Below are 21,932 nucleotides of genomic sequence, written 5' to 3'. Positions count from 1 at the left end.
TGACATCATTATAGACCAATAGCCTCCTAATCTAGTCATTTTATAAGGGGAACCAGCAACCTCCTCGACTAGTCCTTTTTAAAAGGACCAATCTGGGATGTGTTCTTCAAAATGATGTCATCCTAGTTGTTTGATAGTCTGCACAAAAGTATGCCATTAAAAGTTAGCAGGTCTTTAGCTTTTAATCTATTCTAAAGTGTTCTGACCTTTCCTTAGACCGCCTACCTCCTAATCGCACAAAATAAGCCTACTGCCAATTTTTCATCCTAATCATCCGAATAAACGTTACTGACAACAATGCTGATGCGTAATGAAAACCAATCAACAGGGAATTACAGATGAGTTATCTATTATTAATTAGGCTTGTTTTAGGCCAATTTAGTATCTAGGACAAAATGACCTTGCAGCGGCGAGCCAGTGAGCGGTGAAGCCCTCTTCAGGTGCCAACTTAGCCCATTAGAGCTCTTCTCGAAAATGCTAGGCCAGAAAATAAATGACTTTTCTACGCGGCATTCTCAGGGGACCCTCTCTAAATTTAGATTGAAGTCAGCAGGCCAGGTTCATAACCAGGGAAATTGGAAAATAATGAACCACGTGACAAGCTGCGCTCCATCAGCGGATGACGCTAATAACGTAACCAATGCCGTAAACGTTCAATATGGTCTGGGCAGGAGTGTGCGTCACAGTGAAATTTCAGTACATTTCCCATCACCAAGCTTGGACCGTGGCCTTCTCAAAACGCACTAACATTGCCAAACATTACCAACATAAAACAATCGCACGTTAAACACAAGCACGAGGGAACACCAGGCGAGGGAACACTTGGCCCAATCTGATTTTGACCTGAAAGTTTAGTCCTATTAATCCTTAGGGAATATTCAATTGACTCTGATATCTATTGCTTACAAAAATAGGCGAGAGCCAGGTATTATGCCCGGGGTTCAGTCGGTCTGACAGTGATAAATAGTATGGAAAATCTGATTAAAATGCTTCACTGCGTTCCCTACTGGAAAAACATCATAAGTCCTAGGAATACTCTCCAGCTCCATTTGTCGAATTCTATAACTATTCCTTATCCGATCCAATTATATCGTGAGTCCGTAAACTCACTTTCACTGAGAGATACAGAATACAAGTTGTCTTCATGGCATCATAGGGCCCGTTTGAGATTCTCAGTTTGACAATATGTACAAAATGGTAATGTAGGGCCCAGGAGGATCGTCTCCATAGGGATTAGGGCACAATTTAGAGTGCACGTGGCCAGATCCACACCTGGGTGGCCTTACAATGTTTTTCCACGACGGAAACAGCCTTCGATGATGAGTACTGCAAGTCAAGTGTATTGGACCCAGTCCAGCGAACCTACAGTCAGTAATAAACATGGAGGAGTCAACAACTTGAACCTGAAATACCGGAAGGGTTTAGAGTAAGATGGTAATTAGGTCAAATCACGACCAAATATGGAATAAAATATTTCTTACTCTTCTACATTTAATATAAAACTTTGTAACATTAATCACATCTAAAGTCAGGAATAAAAGTTAAATTCTGATTCACTAAATAGGGTTGATATATTTCGATTTCAGCCACATTCTTTAGATTTGGCAAGTTTCTCACCACCTTCATCAGATTCGTGTTCGGGCATGAAGCACCCGGCAAGGTAAGTGCTGTCACCACGAGACGGAAAATTCAAGCAACAGATATGAAAGTAAGCTGCTGCCTACTAGGGTTTTGCCATGTTAACAAAAGCAACAACACTGTTCACGAAAAGAATGCCAAACTAGTACCAAACAAACAAAAAAACAAACAACGGTTGGTACAAACAAAATGTAGTAATTTAGAAATACTTCAAGAAAAATACACCATTCAAGACAAACAAATATTGTAAAAAGGAACATGCAAATAAGGGAGAAAACCACTGATTACGCACTGGTGTATTCTGGCCACATTGCGTCAAGCGCGAGTCAAAGCAAAAATAATTTCAGCACATCAGCAACACGTTTCAATTTATGCAGTGCAAACTCACATTTCAATATATGAGCTGAAGTGTAAACACAATCACCAACGAATATGAACACTTCAAAACAAAAATAATTGGGTACAAAAAGGGGCAAATGCACGGATGCAATTAGCTTGTATTGAAAACGTTTCTGTGGTCTTACCTGCCGTCATTCTCAGCACTGGTTCCTAAACAACAGCAGTATAATAACATCAACTTTATCCATAATTCCATGGTTCGAGGAATACGCGCAAAACGTGTTAGCACTCCTAACTCCAAGTGAAACGTATGACTGGACTCCGCAATGTGCAATCGTCTGAACGAAACGAAAAACCGGCTATATTTTCTCTCCTAACGTTAAACCGGCACCGGCATGAGAGGAGAATCGCTGTTGTCCTTGAAACAGATTACACTGTTTCCGAGGTGCAGCAGCCGCAACTGGAAAAACCACACCGTTGCTTTCTCGGCGAAGTGACCCAACCACTGTGGAGCGGAGTGCACTCTACTGGTGTTAAAAGGACCCGCAGCTTTCCGCACAAGTTCAATCGGCTGCCATCCAATTTAAAGGCATCTGCACGGTCCGGTGCCGAATCGCGGTCTTCTGCAGTGACACGTTAAGCTGCGAGGTACTGTATCAGAGACCCTTTATAATTAATAAAGCATATCGATTTGCGACAGTGTACGTATGTGCTACTTTACTGTAGGTTGCGGGGCCTTGGCTACGAATACTTTGGAAATTACACACATAAATTGCAGAGACAATGACAATGGTAACAAGACATTATAACTAGCCAATCCACTTAAGAATCCCACAGCACTAGATATAGGTTATTTTAAGATTTACGGTTAAGGAAAAAGTGTAATCATATTTGTCCATAAATGTAGATGTAGTTTCGCTGGATATACGTCCCATTGCAATCTTTTGAATTAATAAATAATCGATTTATGTCTAACAAATCACACTGTGTTGATTTTTTGGAACGTAACTCACTTTTAACAGTATATAATGTATTTCCTTCAACGTCATTTGGTCCTCGAAGCGCTTGTCAGGTCATAGGAAACACATTTTACGATATTTACATACACAAATCTGATTGGTTGAACCGATAGTCTATAACCCAATCCCTTTATCCAGATGAACTTTCACAGTGGTGTATTATATTCAAATCAGTCTTGTGGCATCAAGCTGTTTGCCAGAAGTACCATATCACTCAAACAGTCTGCAACTCCAAATACATTCAAACAGCTATTACCTAAAAAGTTTATTAACATAACGTTCGCAAATGCAGTGATATACCGACCTTATATTGTGGGAATAAAATCAAAACAATAGGAAAATGGAATCTGACTGCTAGAGCTGTAACACGTTTTTCACCCAATAAATAAATGCCAATTTCCCCATCCTTCAGTTACGTCTTTAAACGGACATGATTCGATGCTTCATATAATGTTATTAACTCACAGTCACCAACACCTGTAAAAAGCTGTATACCCGCAGAAAGGTTTTATTCTACCATGTCTTCTGTGGACCCAGATGTTTCTCCACTGCTATGCATATCATAGTTGCTTGTTTTTATAATAATTACAGCTTAGACACATTCATTATAAAAAAAAATCCACTTAGTCAAGCTCTGTCGGGGCCATATTTAACCAATTAATTATATCGGACACGAATCATTTTGATCCAATATAATACAGGAGCGGAGACGGCGGCGGTTCTGGATCGGTTTTGTTTATATTTGTTTTCGGAAGTGTTCTTGAGCCCGTGCAGTGATGTCCACTAGAGAATCATATCTGGTTTTAATGCAGTGGCGTCTGAGGTATGCACTATTGGTTTTTCGGCCTTGTCCCTTGCATACCGAGGTTCTCTGAATCTTTTAATGCTATAATGTACCATAGACGTTGAGATCCCCAAACTCTTTGTAACTTTACGTTGAGAAACATTATTTTTTAATTGTTGCACTATTTGCCCGCGCAGTCTTTCACAGAGTGGTGAACCCCTCCCCATCCTCACACCCCCTGAGGCACACCCATCCTCTCAGGAGTGTTGTTTTAATACCCAATCACGTTACTGACCTGTTGCCAATTGACCTAATTAGTTGTGTGATATTCTACCAGGTTTAGTTTATTAGCATTACACAACCTTTCAAGTCTTTTGTTGCCTCTGTCCCAACTTTATTGAAACGTGTTGCTGGAATCAAATACAAAGTGGCCATATATTTTTCAAGAAACAATAAAATGTCTCAGTTTCAACATTTAATGTTGTCTTTGTACTATTTTCTATTGAATAGAGGGTTCAGTTGATTTACACATTACATTGTTTTTATTTACATTTTACGCAGGGTCCAAACTTGTTCGGGAACGGGATTGTATTAGTACTCAACATCTCTTAATTATGAACAAGCTACAGAGTAGTCATCTGTAGAGTGTTTATAAAACTGTGGTCCGCTATTTACAGACAGTTGAAATTGCAACCAAAACCAAAGAGTTGAATATGTAAGTTATTAAACCCAAGTCTATGCTAGTGGTTTAACCTGAAAGTTGTCCAGTAACCTACAGTAGAATCCAGTCACTAGACACGCTGAACCAACCCCAAACAGAACCCTAGAACCGGTTAGCTCAAACTCATTTTGTGATTATACAACTAAGCAATATTTGCAAACAGTAATTAACGTAACCTGTTGTTTTGTGGGTAACATTCCATCACAGGATTATGCCGTTATGGTAAACAATTTAGAATGTAGTGAAAACCTGTACAGGTTGAATTTCTATTTAAGGAATATCAGACCTTTGGCGTAGTATCCACTCTATAAGAAAGCAAAAAGGTCTTGAATTAGGGGACAGCTACTCGATCATTCATCTAAAATGACAACTCATTCTACATCCAGGGTTCTAACTAGGTGTTAGAACTATGACTGCCATGTCATTGAAGCTACTGAAGTCTAAGGCTCCATTATAATTGGTGGGATTAGGGCACTCTTCATAGCACAACAACTGCACAAGATTAAGAAAAAAAATGGCACATAGAAGACACTGCGAAGTCAGTTTGGTTGCCAACGGAGGCATGCAGTACCCCCTGCCGCCTTCAACTTGAGATGACAGGGGGCAGCACTGAGCCAAAACACCTCTGAAACACAAGTCAAGCCTCACAGCCATTGGCGCTGAAATAGCCATCAAGGTCACATGCTCGCGTTACAAACATTGCATGTCATATCAATGAGACACTTCCTTGGCTTGAACACGCTATGGAGAGCAGTAGTAATGCTGTCTGTTTGTTCGCACTAACGGAGGCCAATTCAGCTATGGTTCATTTGACAAAAAGTCTATTAAGAAACGGATGAGGTTTTTGGATAAACACAGATAACTTCTGTAGTAAACAAATTCAGGACATATTTCACATCCTATATGATAATCATCATCAGCTAGTATTATGTTTTGTGAATATTAAAGCATTTACGAATCAAAACCTAATGTTATAACATATACAATCATTTCAGGCTTGCCCTTTACGTCGAACAGGCTTAATTTATCTTGTCAGAGAAACCCACAGCCTCTTGAGGTTTAGACAACATTGAGAACCATTAAAACAAGCTAATTCTCAGTGAAGATAGGGTTGCAGCCTGGTGCAACAATATCCTAAATTTTTTTGTGTGCAAGGTATAAGCAGAGGTCTAAAAAGCACAAAGTAAAACTACTTCCCCAGTTCCCTTTACGTGGTCATTCAGGTCCTAATTAGGTACCTGCTACTTCGACACTCCGGCTGTAGGTAAAGCTTTGGGTGAACTGATTTGCACTAGTTCCCATAGTGAATTATTGTGTTAAGTTTGATTCCTCTGACTCATCAGCAACTCATTTTGAGCACATAAATGATTCATTAAGGTCTGTCAGACTGATGTAGAAAGAAACCATACAATCTTAAGCCTGCGTTAACCTAATACATTCTTTCGAACCTAAACTGGAACATTCTGCTAAAGGATCTGATATTTCGAGCAATAATGGAATATGTTCAATATACCTACAGGTTACTCTTAGGTACAATAAGCTGTAATGTACACTGGGATATACCACCTAGCCCTAGTATATTGGCCATGTACCACAATCCATCATCATGAACAGGTTGCCAGCTTCATTTGAACCATAAACAATTAACATGATGTTATTTAAGCGATAAGGCATGAGGGGGCGTGATATACAGCCAATATCATGGTTATGAGCTGTTGTTATTCACAAGGCATTATGGCGTGTCTGGATATAGAACCTCATTGCGGTATTTTGGCAATATACCACAAAACCACAAGATGTCTTAATGAAGTGATAACAAACGCGATTACAACAGTACGTTTTTTGATTTCATACCCATGATTTACGGTCTAATATACCACCAAACATTCAGCCAGGCAGCAATCAAACTAACTGGTTCATAATGACAGATATAACATAGCTCTTAGCTAATCAACATCCAGGACCAAAACTGTGCCATATGGGTGTGGGCTTTGGAATATCTTAGGATTTTAAAGGTGTAAACAATATACAGTAGAAATTATGCCCTCTGCTTGCTAGTTCCATGCCAATTACTGATCCTCCACTTCATACACTTGTGACAGGTGATTTCTTAAGGTTAAATCCTTCCCTGGCTCTTCAATTTGCCGTAGAATCTTCGTTTTTATTTCAATCGTGTTCTGCTGACTCTCTTCTGAGATAGCACTCATCCACCTGTTTTTGTTTGTCTCCTGCTATGAAACCGGGAAGCAAGAGAGAAAAGGTCTTGATACATACGTGCGATACAGACACCATAGGACAGACGTTGATGAAATGTGGGTTAATTATGCATCATGCTAACAAACATAACCAGATGACATGGACTGTCCAGACTGTAGCCTTATATGTGATTAAAAATTTTAACTTTGGAAGGTCACGAGGTTCACCATGTTTTACCCAAAGTCATGACTCACAGCCATTTAAATTAGATCTGCAATAAACGGCTTCTCCTTTAAATTGACATTTAAATTAGGATTTTCTCTCACTTATACACACACACCAAAACTTCAAGGTGATTTTTTTTACTATATTAAAAATATAGAATTGAAGCATCATAATTGGATGTCTCCAGAGTTAAAACTTGGTTGAAGCACCTTTGGCAGTAATTACAGTGGTTAGTCTGATGAGTCTTTTGAAAGATCCAGCATTTATTAAATTACACTGACCATCAGTGCATCATTAGCAGAGGAAGGACGTTTCATGAGTTATCTTAGCATCTGATTACAAAAGCCTGTCAATGTCTTTCTCCAGACCTTTCAAGACCTACATGTTTAATGCATTTCTTTGACTACCTCAGAACTTATTTGTGCTGGCAATTAGGTTTTGATACATGATACACGGCAGGGATAAAGGCACTAGTTATTCCCAAAATCAAGATAATGGTAAAGCTACTGTGGTTTATTGTGGTGCAATTCATCAAACTTATCAGACTTTTACTAGGCTGGCTTCCATTCGGTAGAACAAAACAAATATACTTACTTTTGAGTCCAACCCTCTCTGACACAAAGTCCTCTAAAGTAATGGGAAGCGTTGGATTGTAACTACATTCAGGTCTATTTTAAGAAGAGCTTTTTGTTCAGGGCCCGCCTCTGCAGGTCTACCAGCCAATCGCGGCCAAATAATATAATCAAGGACATCATAAATAAAGCCCTTCTAGCGATCATGGGGGGAGGTTCAATAGATAGATTAAATTATCCAAATATGATGCCATGAACTCAAACTGTCATCAACAACAGGGGTTGAAACGTAGGGAAAATTAAATAAGTAAACAAATCATTCCCAGAATGCCCAGGTAACGTAGGGTGAATAATTTTAAGTCAAAAATAATCACAGCGGTTAGCCAAATAATCAGCAACTCAAACACCCGATCGAGTAGACTAATCGGGTGTTTTTGCCCCCAAATTAGCCTACTCAACCAAGTCAGGTTTGCTGAAAAGTGTAAACAGTGCCTGCAGGTTTTGGACTATCCTAAAATGATCCCAACGTGGCAGGGCCCCTGCTGTGTTAGAGCACGTCGATCTGCGGCGATGAATCTGCAAGAGAACAACGAACCAAGAGATTGGAAACGGGAGCAACCTCCAATCAGCAGGCTCATTCGTGGAACGTCAGGTCAGACTTTGCATGAACAAACCACCGAAAACAAACACCAACACACACACACACACACACAGCAGTCATTCTACCCTCTCCGAGGAATCACCCGAGCTCAAGCACACAACCAGTTGTCAGCCAATGCTCTCTTCATTTTCACACAGGCGAGCTAGGCTATGGCCGGCTGCCTCTACCTGCTCGGCACATCAAGGTCCCTCCCTAATGCATAGTTAGCTGAGCCATTTCCCGCCTCCCTCCCCTCTTTGTGTTGTGTGGTGAAGAGCTAAAAGACACAGACAGAAAGTCGTGGGCAGCAGGCTGGGCAGCAGCAAGGCAAGGAGATGGTTTCCTCTCAATGAGTCCCGGCCCCCCCCTGGACGAGAGCGGTGTCATCAGCCAGCTGCCCCAAGGATAGATTGGCACCACTTCTGGAATTCCAATAAGGACCTGGAGAGTGGGAGCCTGAGAAGTGTTGCTGAAGCCTTGGTGGAACGATGAGGCTGGATGAAAGAGGGTTCTATTACCGCCATCTCTGCTCCGGCCCTTCCAAGGAATTCGGTAATGTATCGCGCCAGTGACAGAAGGCCCAGAGCGCAATGAATGCAGTGCAGTGGCATTACTCCCATAAACTCATCACCTGCAACGGCTTTAGGGTGTCCATTATCTGTACATATTATAGGTGTTTTTGAGGTAGTACGTCGAGTATAATTTGTGGTTTCACCCTCTAGTAGCCCTGTGGTGAGGCCATTCGAGCTGACCTTTCCAACAGCCAAACCATCATAGAATATGAATGGTTGCTGTCGATGTATTTGCATATGTAAAAGACTGCTTTTTTTCTCAGCACGTGAAAAAAAAAAACTATCGTTGAGGAACCATGGTAAATGCCAAAGGAGAATAATTTGAAACTTGTGTTGCTTTAATCAAATTCGGTACCTTGGGTATATTGACTTTGAAAACAATATACTGTGCCTTTGGAAACTTTTCAGACACCTTAACTTTCTCCATATTTTGTTGCCTTATAGACTCCATTTAAAATGATGACATTTTTGTTTGCCATCGATCTATACAATGCCGAAGCAAGAAATTCGTGCCAACTTAAAAAGAAAAAAAGGAAGAAAATCTCTAATCTACAGGTCATCCCGCAGATGTTCAATGGGGTTAAAGTCCAGGGTGGATCACTTGGCTGTGTGCTTTGGGTCGTTGTCACACTGAAAGATTAATCATCACCCCAGTCTGAGGACCTGTACAGTCTGGATCAGGGTTTCTTTATTTTGCTCTGTTCATTCTTCCCTCATTCCTGACAGTTTCTCAGTCCCTGCCAATGAGAATAATCCCCATAGAATGATGCTCCCACCACAATACTTCACCATAGGGATGGTCTTTTTAAATCTTGTCCAGTCAATAGAATTTGCTAAAGGTGATCTCCAGTCAAGTTCTAGGGACATCTAGGAAGAATACAGGACGCACCTGAGCTCAATTTGGAGGGTCATGGCAAAAGGTCTGAATATTTATGTATATGACATATTTTAGTTTCTCATTTTCAATAAATTGAAGGTTTTCTAAAAATGTATTTGTCACTGGTTATGGTTTCTAGATTGATGATCAAAATATATATATGTAATCAAATATTTGATTGCATATAGATACTATAAATTAATTCAATAACAAAATGTGGAGAAAGTGAAGGGGTCTCTGGAATCTTTCCAAAGGCACAGAATATAAAGTGCTAAAAGTTGTAGCATTTCGTATTGAGGTAGAGGAGCATAGTGACCAGTATTACAGAATCGCTATTCACACAATTTGCAAAAGACATTTGAAAATGTTATCCATTTATTTTACACGGTCTGGAGGACCATTCATTCTATTTAACAGGAGCTTTTAGAAAAAGTACAAAAACAGAACATTTTACCAGATTTGTGCCATATACTGAAGTCCCAGTGTGTATCATCAATAACTATGGCAAGATTGCCTTGGGCATTAAAACACATTTTCTGTTAAAAATAAAAAATTGAGTTTCAATTCCCACACAGAAATTTCAAGTAAGCTAAATACTTGGGACAAGATCAACTTGAGGTGAAAGTGTCGAGAGACCTTTTGTAATAATTACCATCAATTCAACCTGGGCAGTTCATTCTCCTTAGATCTCAGGACCTCATCTCTGTCACAGTACTGTTTTCTCAGGTTGGCACTGATTGTATATCGAGTTTTGCTGCTTGTTCTTATTGGACAGGCCCATCCCTGTTTCACTTGGTTTCAATACATGTTCTACCAAACTGAACATAACCCGTAATTAGGCCTAAAAAAACCCTGGAACGACAAAAAATAAAAAATTCCAGGCAGTCCCACCCAGTATCAATACATCTCTCTTGTAAGGCAAGATTCAGACTGATTTATTAGGTGTCATGGTAACCTCCGGGCCCATGTCTAGCCACACCCACCAGCATGTTGTTCTTGGGGGAGCAGCTGTCCGGCTCCATGGTCATCACCCTGACAGAGTACCCACGAGACTCCGCTGCCCGGGCGCGGTCCAGATCCACCAGACCCATGCACTGCTTACCTGGAGGGGGTCAAAGTGCACGTTTTTACTGGACATCACGTGACAAAAATACAAAAGATACCTGACGAGACAGACAAATTAATAGGATTTTTTTTCTGTTGTTGTTCTAATCCTTTTGAGAATGCGGCCTCATTTTAACACCCAGTGAGGGATGCATCGTACGTACAGGAAAAGTGGATGAATCCAGGGACTCTTTATTCTGCCATGACAATCTGTTTGCAGTACAATGAGATGAAGCACCTCAGCCAGGATGTGATGCTCTCTCCCTTCATGAATACATTTCCCACCAGTCCAGACCCATCCAATCACCGGTCACCTTGTGCCTTCCTATCAGACCTCGGGATCGCATCCACTGGGAGACTCCCATCAAAGCTGGCTTTGAATGGCTTTAGCCCACTGAAAATGCATTACTCTGCTTGGCGCATCAGAGGCAAACCCTGACAGACAACGCACCTCTGTGGCTGTCAAAGGTCCAAAACAGACTGGTGCTCAGATCTGCCAGGTTCTGGGAATAACCTGGTAAGTGTACATTGAGGAGAGGTTGAGACGGGGGGGTCCAACAGCAGGAATGTGTAAGGGCAATTCAAGGTGAAGGGCTACCAGGCTCTATCATCAGTATGTTGGAATGGGAAAACCAGTTGGACCCCAGGAACTGGAGGCAGGACCAGCATTTTACCAAAACGCACCTCTAATTCCTGGCTGCGACCCATCTATTAGCTATGCAGATATGCAAAGAACTGACAAGTTCACGACAAACTTTCAGGTATAACAGCTGGCACAAACACTGTATTTAACTACTGGAACATGGACCCAGCTACTGAGGGTATATGGTTTAATGGAGAAAGAGTGGTAAAAGGTAAAGGGAGAGAGAGAAGGTTAAATTGTGGAGGTGCCTCTGCCCTGATCTACCAGTGAGTGCTGACTTTATAGGCTCAACATCTATCAATCACTGAGGTATTGACTATACAGTGTAAAAGAATATTTCTGCAATGAAGCCAAAATAACTATTAAATGCGTGTTGATTCGATAAGGGGAGTTGACTTCAACTCAATACAAACTACAAAATATTTTAAATCAAGTTCGCTTGTATGCATACATTTTTACAATGCAATTATTGAATCTAAGAAAACAATCCCAAGGGAACTAACTACCAAATTCAGTTAGATGGGCACAAATTTCAAGTTGACTTAACAATGTTATATAATACATTAACTACATGTAATGTGGACATAACCTTACAAACTGATTCTACTATAAAGAGTCAAATTCACCATTAGTCAGTATAACTTACTGTCTTATTTGTTTTACAGCATACAGACCGCTGGAAAGAGAGCATTAGATCCATCTAACACTTCCTGTTTACCTTTGTATTCAGCATGATCCAACCTCATTACAGTAAAAGAACATTAGTGGCCACTTGTAAGAGGCCCGTGTTAAATGGCAGCAATTATTGAGAATATTGACTGTGTTTGTGTGGCTCGTGTGTGCTCCCGAGAATAGGAGAAAGAGACAGAACATGTGGGCAGGTTACCTATTAAACGTCGTTCTGGAGGCAGTTGGACAGCTGTCTGGTCCGCGAAGCGGCAGAGGATCATGTGCTCCTGAGTGAAGGGAGAGCCCGGGGTGACAGGGGGGAAGAGGAGGTTAACCCAGGCAGATAACACACAGACTTCAACACCAAGCCAAGCAACAACGTGTTGGAGCCAGGCCTTAATTAACCAACTGAAGACATACTGTGCCTCATTAGAGCCACCTCTGGAAAGTCAAGGTTGTTTCACACCATATGATGACTTTGATCCTTATGTTGTCCCCTCCCCCAAAGACAAGAATAACAACCCTAAAAACAGTTCCTTCCTTTCCTACCTTCCTTCCATCCTTCCTTCCTTACCCCCTAACCCGAAGGTATAAACCCATTCCCAGGCGGACACTAGTCATCTTCAAGCTCTAACGAATTCGATTTTTTCACCGGGAAAGAGTCCGGAGAGTGTACCGTCGATTGCCGAGGTGCCGCCACTCTGACTTAGCAACCAGCACCAACACCTCACGTCATTAGCGTTCTATTACAGACGCAACATGCCATTTGTCATGGAGCTCTGCTGTCAGCCTGTTTAACTAGCTTAGGGGGAGCACACCCACGACTTATTTGTTCGCTGAGGTACAGTAGCTGTTATGGGCTGTATCGGTTTCTGTTGTGTGCCTGATTGTGGTGTTAGACTGAAGAGGAAATTTACCATCTCTTCGAAGACAATGGAAGCTGATAAATATATATTTTTTGAAATGCATTATTTTTTATTTCTGAAAGCGAAGCAATTAAGACCCGCAGCATTCATCAAGGTTTCAAAGTGGAAATTAAAAAAAACCTAGCTGCCGTAATAAAGCCATTCTTAGCTATGATGAGCAGAAAAGCTCTGAAGGGACAGGTTGAAAAGGAAAAATAATGGGATAGTACAATTATTGTGATGATTTGGCACGGAGAGAGGTTTAGAGAAACAGAACTTGTAGGGTAACTGACGGAAAATGAATACGGTTGCTTAAATGGAATATTGATTTCTCGTCACATGGCAAAGTGCTTGTGTGCATATTTCCAGACTTCCATTATGCCAATGTGATAAAACATTTTAGTCAAAATTTATTGAAAACTAGAAACAAAGTGGCTGACAGCGTGCACAAAAAATGTAATATCCGTCCCAAAATATAACCACAGGCAAAAACATTTAATCCTAAAATACACAAGCTAGATTTTAAGACGGAGTAATCTTGATTATATAATCCATGACTATAAAACACAATGTTAAGACGCTATTTCCTGCCCAGAATTCACCATTACAGAAATGAAATGATGCTCCCTAGCAAGAATCAAGATTATTTGCTGACCTATCTGGCCAATCTCTTGTCATGGTGAAGACCAATAGAATGCTAGGTAAAAACAGAGTGAACCTAGATAGCTGTTCCTCAGCTGAGTGGAGTGGTGACTGAGGTCATACATCTTCAACGAGTTGATAATGCTAATAGATTGATAACCCAATCATCTCTTCCCGGAGTTCAGTGCAATGTCAGTGTGAAGTGATAAGACTTGAGCTGTGTTCTGATCCGGTATTATTTCCTGAGCTTACACACACACTTGCTTTCCCCTAATGAATACGGTCGACTCCAAGGAAGGAAGCTCCAGTATGTGAAGATGTATCCAAAGTATTGCAATAGAAGTGAAAGTGTAACTTCCAGAGAAATCTCTGAAAAAGATGGGGTTATTTCCCAGGATACATTCAGGATAAAATCAACAGGATAGACTGTATGCAATACATTTCTGCCAAGACTTGGAGGAAGTAAAACAATGTAACTATGACTGCATTTGGAAATATACCTGTCTTTTGAATGTGAATAGGGTCCCTCAGAGTAGAGAACCATTACAGCAGTACTGTCTCAAGCCAACACAGAACATGCGTTAAAGCTACTGATCTGGGCGTTAAGTGCTTATTTGTAAAACATTTCATAAAAATAAATAATTAAAAAAATTGTCCAAAAGATAACATCCTGACTGATGGATGTTTTTTGAGAAACTACGCCAGTTAATGTAGTGGGAGACCCCAAAAAGCTGTCAGCATCTAATGAACAGTTCTTGAAGTTTTTACAAGCAAATACAGTGGGGAGAACAAGTATTTGATACACTGCCGATTTTGCAGGTTTTCCTACTTACAAAGCATGTAGAGGTCTGTAATTTTTATGATAGGTACACTTCAACTGTGAGAGAAGGAATCCAGAAATTCACATTGTATGATTTTTAAATAATTAATTTGCATTTTATTGCATGACATAAGTATTTGATCACCTACAAACCAGTAAGAATTCCAGCTCTCACAGACGTGTTAGTTTTTCCTTTTAGAAGCCCTCCTGTTCCCCACTCATTACCTGTATTAACTGCACCTGTTTGAACTTGTTACCTGTATAAAAGACACCTGTCCACACACTCAATCAAACAGACTCCAACCTCTCCACAATGGCCAAGACCAGAGAGCTGTGTAAGGACATCAGGGATAAAATTGTAGACCTGCACAAGGCTGGGATGGGCTACAGGACAATAGGCAAGCAGCTTGGTGAGAAGGCAACAACTGTTGGCGCAATTATTAGAAAATGGAAGAAGTTCAAGATGACGGTCAATCTCCCTCGGTCTGGGGCTCCATGCAAGATCTCACCTCGTGGGGCATCAATGATCATGAGGAAGGTGAAGGATCAGCCCAGAACTACACGGCAGGACCTGGTCAATGACCTGAAGAGAGCTGGGACCACAGTCTCAAAGAAAACCATTAGTAACACACTACGCCGTCATGGATTAAAATCCAAGAAGAAGAAGGATGAGTACAACCCCAAGAACACCATCCCAACCCGTGAAGCATGGAGGTGGAAACATCATTCTTTGGGGATGCTTTTCTGCAAAGGGGACAGGACAACTGCACCGTATTAAGGGGAGAATTGATGGGGCCATGTATTGCGAGATCTTGGTCAACAACCTCCTTCCCTCAGTAAGAGCATTGAAGATGGGTCATGGCTGAGTCTTCCAGCATGACAACGACCCAAAACACACAGCCAGGGTAACTAAGGAGCGGCTCCGTAAAAAGCATCTCAAGGTCCTGGAGTGGCCTAGCCAGTCTCCAGATCTGAATCCAATTGAAAATCTTTGGAGGGAGCTGAAAGTCCTATTGCCCAGCGACAGCCCTGAAACCTGAAGGATCTGGAGAAGGTCTGTATGGAGGAGTGGGCCACATTTCCCTGCTGCAGTGTGTGCAAACCTGGTCAAGAACTATAGGAAACTATGATCTCTGTAATTGCAAACAAAGGTTTTTGTACCAAATATTAAGTTCTCCTTTTCTCATGTATCAAATACTTATGCCATGCAATAAAATGCAAATGAATTACTTAAAAATCATACAATGTGATTTTCTGGATTTTTGTTTTAGATTCCGTCACTCACAGTTGAAGAGTCCCTATGATACAAATTACAATTTGGCAGTGTATCAAATACTTGTTCTCCCCACTGTAAACAATTACTGCCAAATAGCTTAAAAAACATTTCTCATGTAGGCTATGACACATGCACAGTATTATAGAACCTTCAGAGTTTATAATCTCTATGTAGAAACTCTTCAGTGGTTATAACCTCTATATGCAACCTCATCAGAGTTTATAAACTCTATAGAACTTATACAGACAGTATAACATTGAACCATTTCAGATGTGAGAGTCTTATTATGCTTTATAAATGTGGGGTCAAAACTGTCATAGACTATGTAGGACAAAGCTGTTCACAATTACCGCAGAACTGACAGGCTGAAAGTAAAGTGTATATAGCTTTGATTAAAAGAGGTTTTATTTGATATTCAGTGTAACTGGAATCTGATATGAAAACAAATTAAACCTACCTTATAGCTCAGTGTCTCCAGAAACATTTTGCTGTAATAAGAGAATGAGAAAGAATTAGATATTTTGGGAATAATGCCCAAAGAAATATAAATATGTAAAACTTGACATTTTCAGGATATCAGCATATGTTTTTCTGTAGAAAACATATTGCATTGTGCTATGCATGAAGGAAGGGTCTATTTTTCCCATTCACTTATTAATATGCAGAGAAATATCTTCTCTTTGAGAATATGTGGTGTTGATATAACAAAAAGCTTTTTTGATCGTTTATGATAAGCCTGATACGGTACATAAACAAAAGCTATGCTCATCTCCTCTGACTATCTTCAAATCTCTCCCAGTGAATCAGGGATATTTTTATACCTCTTACAGAAAGGTCTTTGTCTAGTGGCATGAGAAACTGCTGGCAGCTCTTTTCTGAAGTTAAAGAGAAGCGACTAAGAGCTTAAAGCAAACTAACAATCAAAATGGCACTAAAGAAGTCAAGGGCAATGTTCCCTACAAGCACTGTGCATGCTCACCCACGCAGCAGTACTGTCACGCAGAGGAAATGCCAGCCCGCACAGACGCACCAGACTAACCTCAGTTTGCCCAATTAGTTAGCACTGTTGTAAACACTTAATGATTGATTTTATTTTGTAAAGATTTTTCATGCATCGTACAAACCAATACAATGCAATTTACAAATACCAATTTGGCCTACGGTGTTAGAGACTGAGAAAAAACACTTGAGTCCTTATGTAAAACCATTTGAAGTCATGGAAGGCTGGACTGTTTTGACCCGCACATGGCCCTCAAAAAGTATTCACCCCACTCAAACGTTTCCACAATTTATCATTAAAAAAATCCAAATGGATTTAAATCAGGAGATTTTGCCACGTCAACACAAAAAAAAATTATAATGTGAAACTGAAAAATAAAATGTACAAATTGTTTCTAAAGTAACTCCAAAAAACAAAACTGATAATTGATTGCATAATCATTCACTCACTTCAGTCAATATGTGGTCAAGGCACCTTTGGCAGCAATTTCAACCATGAACAAATTTGGATGCAGAAATTATTCCCTGGTCTTCTTCTGATTAAAGCTCTGTCAAGTTGGATGGGGAACTCAGGCAAACATACATTTTCAAATCTTTCCACATATTTTCAAATGATTTGAGGTCCGGTTTTGATTGGGCCACACCAGGACTTCTTCTAGGATTTCTCTGTACTTTGTTGCATCCATTTCCCCCTACATCTTCACAAGCTTCCATGGCCAGAGAAAAGCATCCCCACCGCATGATGCTCCCTTCCCCATGCTTCACAGCAGGGATGATGTTCTCACGATATGTGTGGGGTTAGGCTTGCGCCAAACATAGTGCTTAGCATTGAGAACAAAACACTTTATTATGGGCAAAAGACCATAGAATCTTCATCCACTTGGTCTCAGTCTTCCACATGCCAACTGGCAAACTAGCCAAATTTGTTATTGTTTTGCAATCTCCCATAAAGACCACTTTTTTGAAGCACCCAGGCTATTTTTTCATAGACAGTGTCCTCAGCTCAGCCGTAGAAGGCTATACTGTTCCTCTTTTAGAGTTACCATAAGCCTCTTTAATAATGTGCTCCAGGGGATTTTCAATGTCTTGGACATGTCCTGATATCCTCCCCCTGATTGGTACTTATGAAGAACCTTATTCCCAACTTCTTTTGAATGTTCCTTCATCTTTATGATATAGTATTTGTTAGAAATTTTACAAACCAAATGAGGGACCTCCCAGACACTGGCATATTTAGCAGAAATTATACGAAACACCTTAACTGAACATTCAACTAATCACGTGACTTTTAAATTAACTTTTTTAATTTAATTCAGTTAATTAAGGCATGTCATAGCAAATGGGGGTGAGTACTTACACAGTCAATTATTTTTCTGTTTTATATTTGTCATTACTTTAAATAAATTCACAGATTTTATTTCTCACTTTGACTTCACAGCACTTTTTATGTTAATCAGTGGCAAAATAAAAATAAATACCATCTCCATTTTCAATTCATGTTATAATACAATGAAACGTGGAAATGTCCAAGGGGGTGAATACTTTTAAAAATCCCTCTAGGATGCTGTGGACTATATCAAAGAAATTCTATTAGAAAATGGGATTTTCTCTTTTGGTGGGGCAGTTCAATAGGCCTACATCATGCTAAATAGCCAGATTAGCCCATTGGCTAGTGTCTAAAACTGTAACTTTAAAGTGAGTACAGCCTCATTTGTTCACTGTAAGTGTGCAGCATACGTTGCACAGAACACAAACAACTTTCAGGTTTCTGCTCACAAGACCAGAAATGTGCTCAAATGTGTTAGGGAACTTTAGTCAAGGATCATGTCACAGCCAGTCAGACTATTGATCAAGAGTCTATTTCACTAGGCCAACGTTAGCTTTTCTGTCAAAGATGCCATCATTGGAGAGTGGTTAGTCTTTTAACTGAGTAAAGCAAAGGATGAGCAGGTGCTGAAAAAAAAAAAGAAAAGCAAAATGAAAGAGAATTCAACCAGGCAGTTCTTCAGAGGTTTCTCAGTTTTTAAACGCATACTAAAACACCTGGGGATTTTGCTTGAAATGTTTACACTTACAGACTCTTTCTAAAAGTTTGTCTTCATAAAAACGGCCTTAGAATGAACTAGGTAAAGCTGTGGTGCAGAGTAGCGTGAATACAGAAATGGCTACTAAGCTCCCACGCATACGGTTCCTTGGGAAAGTATTCAGACACATTCACTTTCTCCACATTTTGTTGTGTTATAGAATTCATTTCAATCTGATATTTCAGTTTTTCTAGTCTCAATAAATTGGCATATATTTCCTAAAAGGGATTTTCACTTTGTCATTATGGGGTATTGTGTTACCAATAAATACATATTTAATACGTTTTTTAAGTCCATAAAAGAAAATGTGGATATTGTGAAGGAGTCTGAATGCTTCTGAAGGCACAACACCTAATAACTTTAGCTATGCCATTTCTAATAAAATAAAGGAGGCCTTGAGTCCATGCTCTCTTAGGAAACCAGGTTTTGAGGCGATTGAATGTGGTGTCTATCTGTCCTCAGTTCCCATGCCCACCACTTTACACACCAGTCAGTCCACGGAGGGCTGTCATGGCAACAGGAACAACACCATCAAAAACCGAGGTCCAACCTCATGTTCATGCCCTCAAGCACTATTTAGATTCTTTGGATTATACTTCAGCCAAAGAAAATAGGTAGACATCAAATTCATTAGTTGGTCCATCTCGGCCCCAGAATGAAAGGATCAAATGTAATTTTCGGTCTAAGCAGTGATTCTCTGGGTTTTTCAAGTCATTTTTTACTCTGTCATACTGTGGCAGAAGCAGTACATCGAAAGCTCATTCTCCCGATGTTCATTGATTGGACTGAGATGGAACAGAAAACCGCTGGCGTTATAGCAGGGAAACAGAGGTCAAACATGCTGTAGTACCTAAGACAGAGACCAAAACAGACAGATAAGGAAGCGGGCAGGTAGAAATGGTTGGCAAACACAGGAATGGAAAGGGCCACAGAAAGATGGGCACAGAGACAGATAATCACACGTAGGTATATAGAGAGAGATTTAGAAGACAGACGGTGAGACAGACAAACCTTCTGGGAAAGGTGAACTTGAGTGTGTTCTGAATGAAGCCGTAGCAGCAGGGACTGACCACGAAGCCCGCTCCTGCCTGGACACACTGTTCCATCACCATGTCGGTCGCCACGCCACACGCATGCAGGGCCACCTATACGGAAAAAAACTGAAACATTAACACACACACACACACACATATGTTCTCATTATCGCCACACTGTTTCCGTAACAACTCATTGGGAAACAGTTTGGATAACAAACCAAACCCCTGAGGCAAAACAAAACACCAAACTGAAGCGTTTATTAAAACCCACTGACTAAACAGTGAAAGAACCGATGCCTTTTGAAGGTGAACGTGCCGCGGAAGATGTGGATGCCCAGAGGTAGAGTAAACAAACTCTATGAGTCTTTTAGCAGTGGAGGCACGGAGGGACCGGATTTCCACATTGAGCAGGTAAACCGTGCATGACGCTCTGCATCTCGCTAGTCATTAGTACAGTGGTGGTTACAGATCGCTGAGAGAGAATGAGAGGAAAAAAGAAAGCGAGACAGAGAACAAGACCCTGTGGGACATTCTATTGAAGTGGACTGTTTTCCTGGTCCTGGGGGACCCACTACGCATCGTATTCAATCATTTAGGTTTTTGGGGGGATTAGCATTTGGTGAGAAGTTGACAAATAATTTCTGTTTTGCTGGTTCGGTCTGAAATGCACTCAATTACCAGCATGTTTGGGGGGCACCTAATGAGGTTAGGGACATGTTGGATTACATCGTTACAGGAGAAACACTCGCCGACTGGGAAGAAAGAGCCCAAACAAGGAAGTGCATGTCCGCGAACTGTAAATATTAGCTCCTCTCAATCCACTCAAGCATAGACGCCCAGTCAAAAACAGCTAGCGTCCTCGTCTTTTTCTAATGTAGGATACAGAAGTGCGGTTTTGGGAACTATTTTTAAAAAAAACCCAGAGGCAATGCTGATGATCAATGTTGATTTGGCCAAATCCATTTCCAACAGCTTCTGTTCAATGCGCGAGACAAGCCGTTCAAATCTGAATCCATCTCTAATCCCTTGCTAAAGAGACATTAAGGGCCATCCTTCTGTGATAAACGTCCCCTGATGTTACTGTCAAGTCCAAGGCCAATACACAGTGACACGCTTAACGCTATTATCCGCCCAAGCATTAAAATATACCACCCAAACATCCGCACTGTGGCCGTCTCTTTCTGTGTTGGATTGCAATCTTTCTAGAAACCCACATTCTTTAACATACATACACCCCCATCTCCTTCTGTGGTTGTGTGACAAAGCTTTAGAATACCGCAGCCAGGCATTCCCAGAAAGAGCTGGCCTGGGTCCAGAGGAACGTTAAGGCAGCCTAGAGATTCAAAAGGCCTTACTCTGGCTGGATTGGCCACCACCGTAACGCTAGAGCGCCGTTTCCCTGACCACCAGCGCAAGCCTCGGCTCTGGAGTGCTTGGCCCCGGCTTTGCCTGTGTTAAGACAGGTTCCAATAGGGCCAGACTGCTACAAGTCTCTTGGAGAGGCTTCAGTCATTTGTCCTGGAGATGTACTGTATTTCTTTTCTTTGGTTTTCATTCCAATGAAAGAAGTCAGCATCTTATTAACCTTACTCTGAGAATAAAGGCACATTTTGGGTAGATACTGTTTTTCGGGTAGCGCAGGCAGTGTGTAAAGTGCAAACAACGATGACATTCCCAAGACCACAGGCAACGTCAGCACAATCAGCTCCAGCAGGACAGAGCTACTAGCCACATATTGGTAACACGTTCCGAGACCTAATTCTGCCTTTTTATCATTGGCCATCTTGGAAGCCAGCTGTGCTCATTGTAGTAATCAGATAAAGATGGAGCTTCTTCCAAAATTCCTCAACCAGATCAGAGGAATTTTGTTTTTGTCAGTTTTGGACTGCTGAGGAGGAAGCGCTCAAAAAAATTCTAATTTATTCTCGAAAAACTTAGGAGTGTGCTACTTTAGGCATTTGTATCGGTTACTTACTCAAGTGGGAGCGTTGCAAAGGAAAACACAGATCTTGACTAAAAACTAAAACAATCTCAAAATGAAAAGGAACAGTCCAAGCACAGAGCAGGTTTCTTTTAAGCTTCTGTGTAGGCTGGTATAAATAATGGATTAATGTGAAATGATAAAGGATTGAGGGGCGTTCAAAAACAGCAGTCTTTATTAGTATCGTCT

The 21,932-nt window shown here is 40.7% G+C and overlaps 2 protein-coding genes across 10 annotated transcripts in view; both read right to left on the bottom strand.

The window, feature by feature from the left end:
- Positions 1-3,012, bottom strand: part of npnta (nephronectin a) — a 48,056-nt gene extending 45,044 nt beyond the window's left edge. For 2 of the 6 annotated variants that reach the window (XM_010888527.5, XM_020043916.3), the window contains exon 1: positions 2,163-2,557. In XM_010888527.5, the coding sequence (XP_010886829.2) occupies positions 2,163-2,233 (71 nt within the window). In that variant the 5' untranslated portion in view covers positions 2,234-2,557. Of the gene's footprint in view, positions 1-2,162; positions 2,562-2,990 lie in introns of those variants that run through there. The other 4 variants (XM_020043915.2, XM_010888524.5, XM_010888525.5 and 1 more) reach the window with 4 other exon arrangements.
- A 3,539-nt stretch (positions 3,013-6,551) lies between these two features.
- Positions 6,552-21,932, bottom strand: part of gstcd (glutathione S-transferase, C-terminal domain containing) — a 54,657-nt gene continuing 39,276 nt past the window's right edge. For 2 of the 4 annotated variants that reach the window (XM_010888514.4, XM_010888515.3), the window contains exons 10-14: positions 19,737-19,870; positions 16,100-16,130; positions 12,217-12,286; positions 10,567-10,685; positions 6,552-6,732 (exon numbers count right to left, since the gene is read on the bottom strand). In XM_010888514.4, coding sequence (XP_010886816.2) covers positions 6,571-6,732; positions 10,567-10,685; positions 12,217-12,286; positions 16,100-16,130; positions 19,737-19,870 — 516 coding nt within the window. In that variant the 3' untranslated portion in view covers positions 6,552-6,570. Of the gene's footprint in view, positions 6,733-9,940; positions 10,686-12,216; positions 12,287-16,099; positions 16,131-19,736; positions 19,871-21,932 lie in introns of those variants that run through there. The other 2 variants (XM_020043878.3, XM_034291091.1) reach the window with 2 other exon arrangements.

This window comes from Esox lucius, chromosome 25 (genome assembly GCF_011004845.1).
Source record: "Esox lucius isolate fEsoLuc1 chromosome 25, fEsoLuc1.pri, whole genome shotgun sequence".
In the NCBI taxonomy this organism is placed as follows: Eukaryota; Metazoa; Chordata; class Actinopteri; order Esociformes; family Esocidae; genus Esox; species Esox lucius.
The sequence above is the reverse complement of the archived record's forward strand: the minus strand, read 5'-3'. Positions and strand labels throughout refer to the sequence as shown.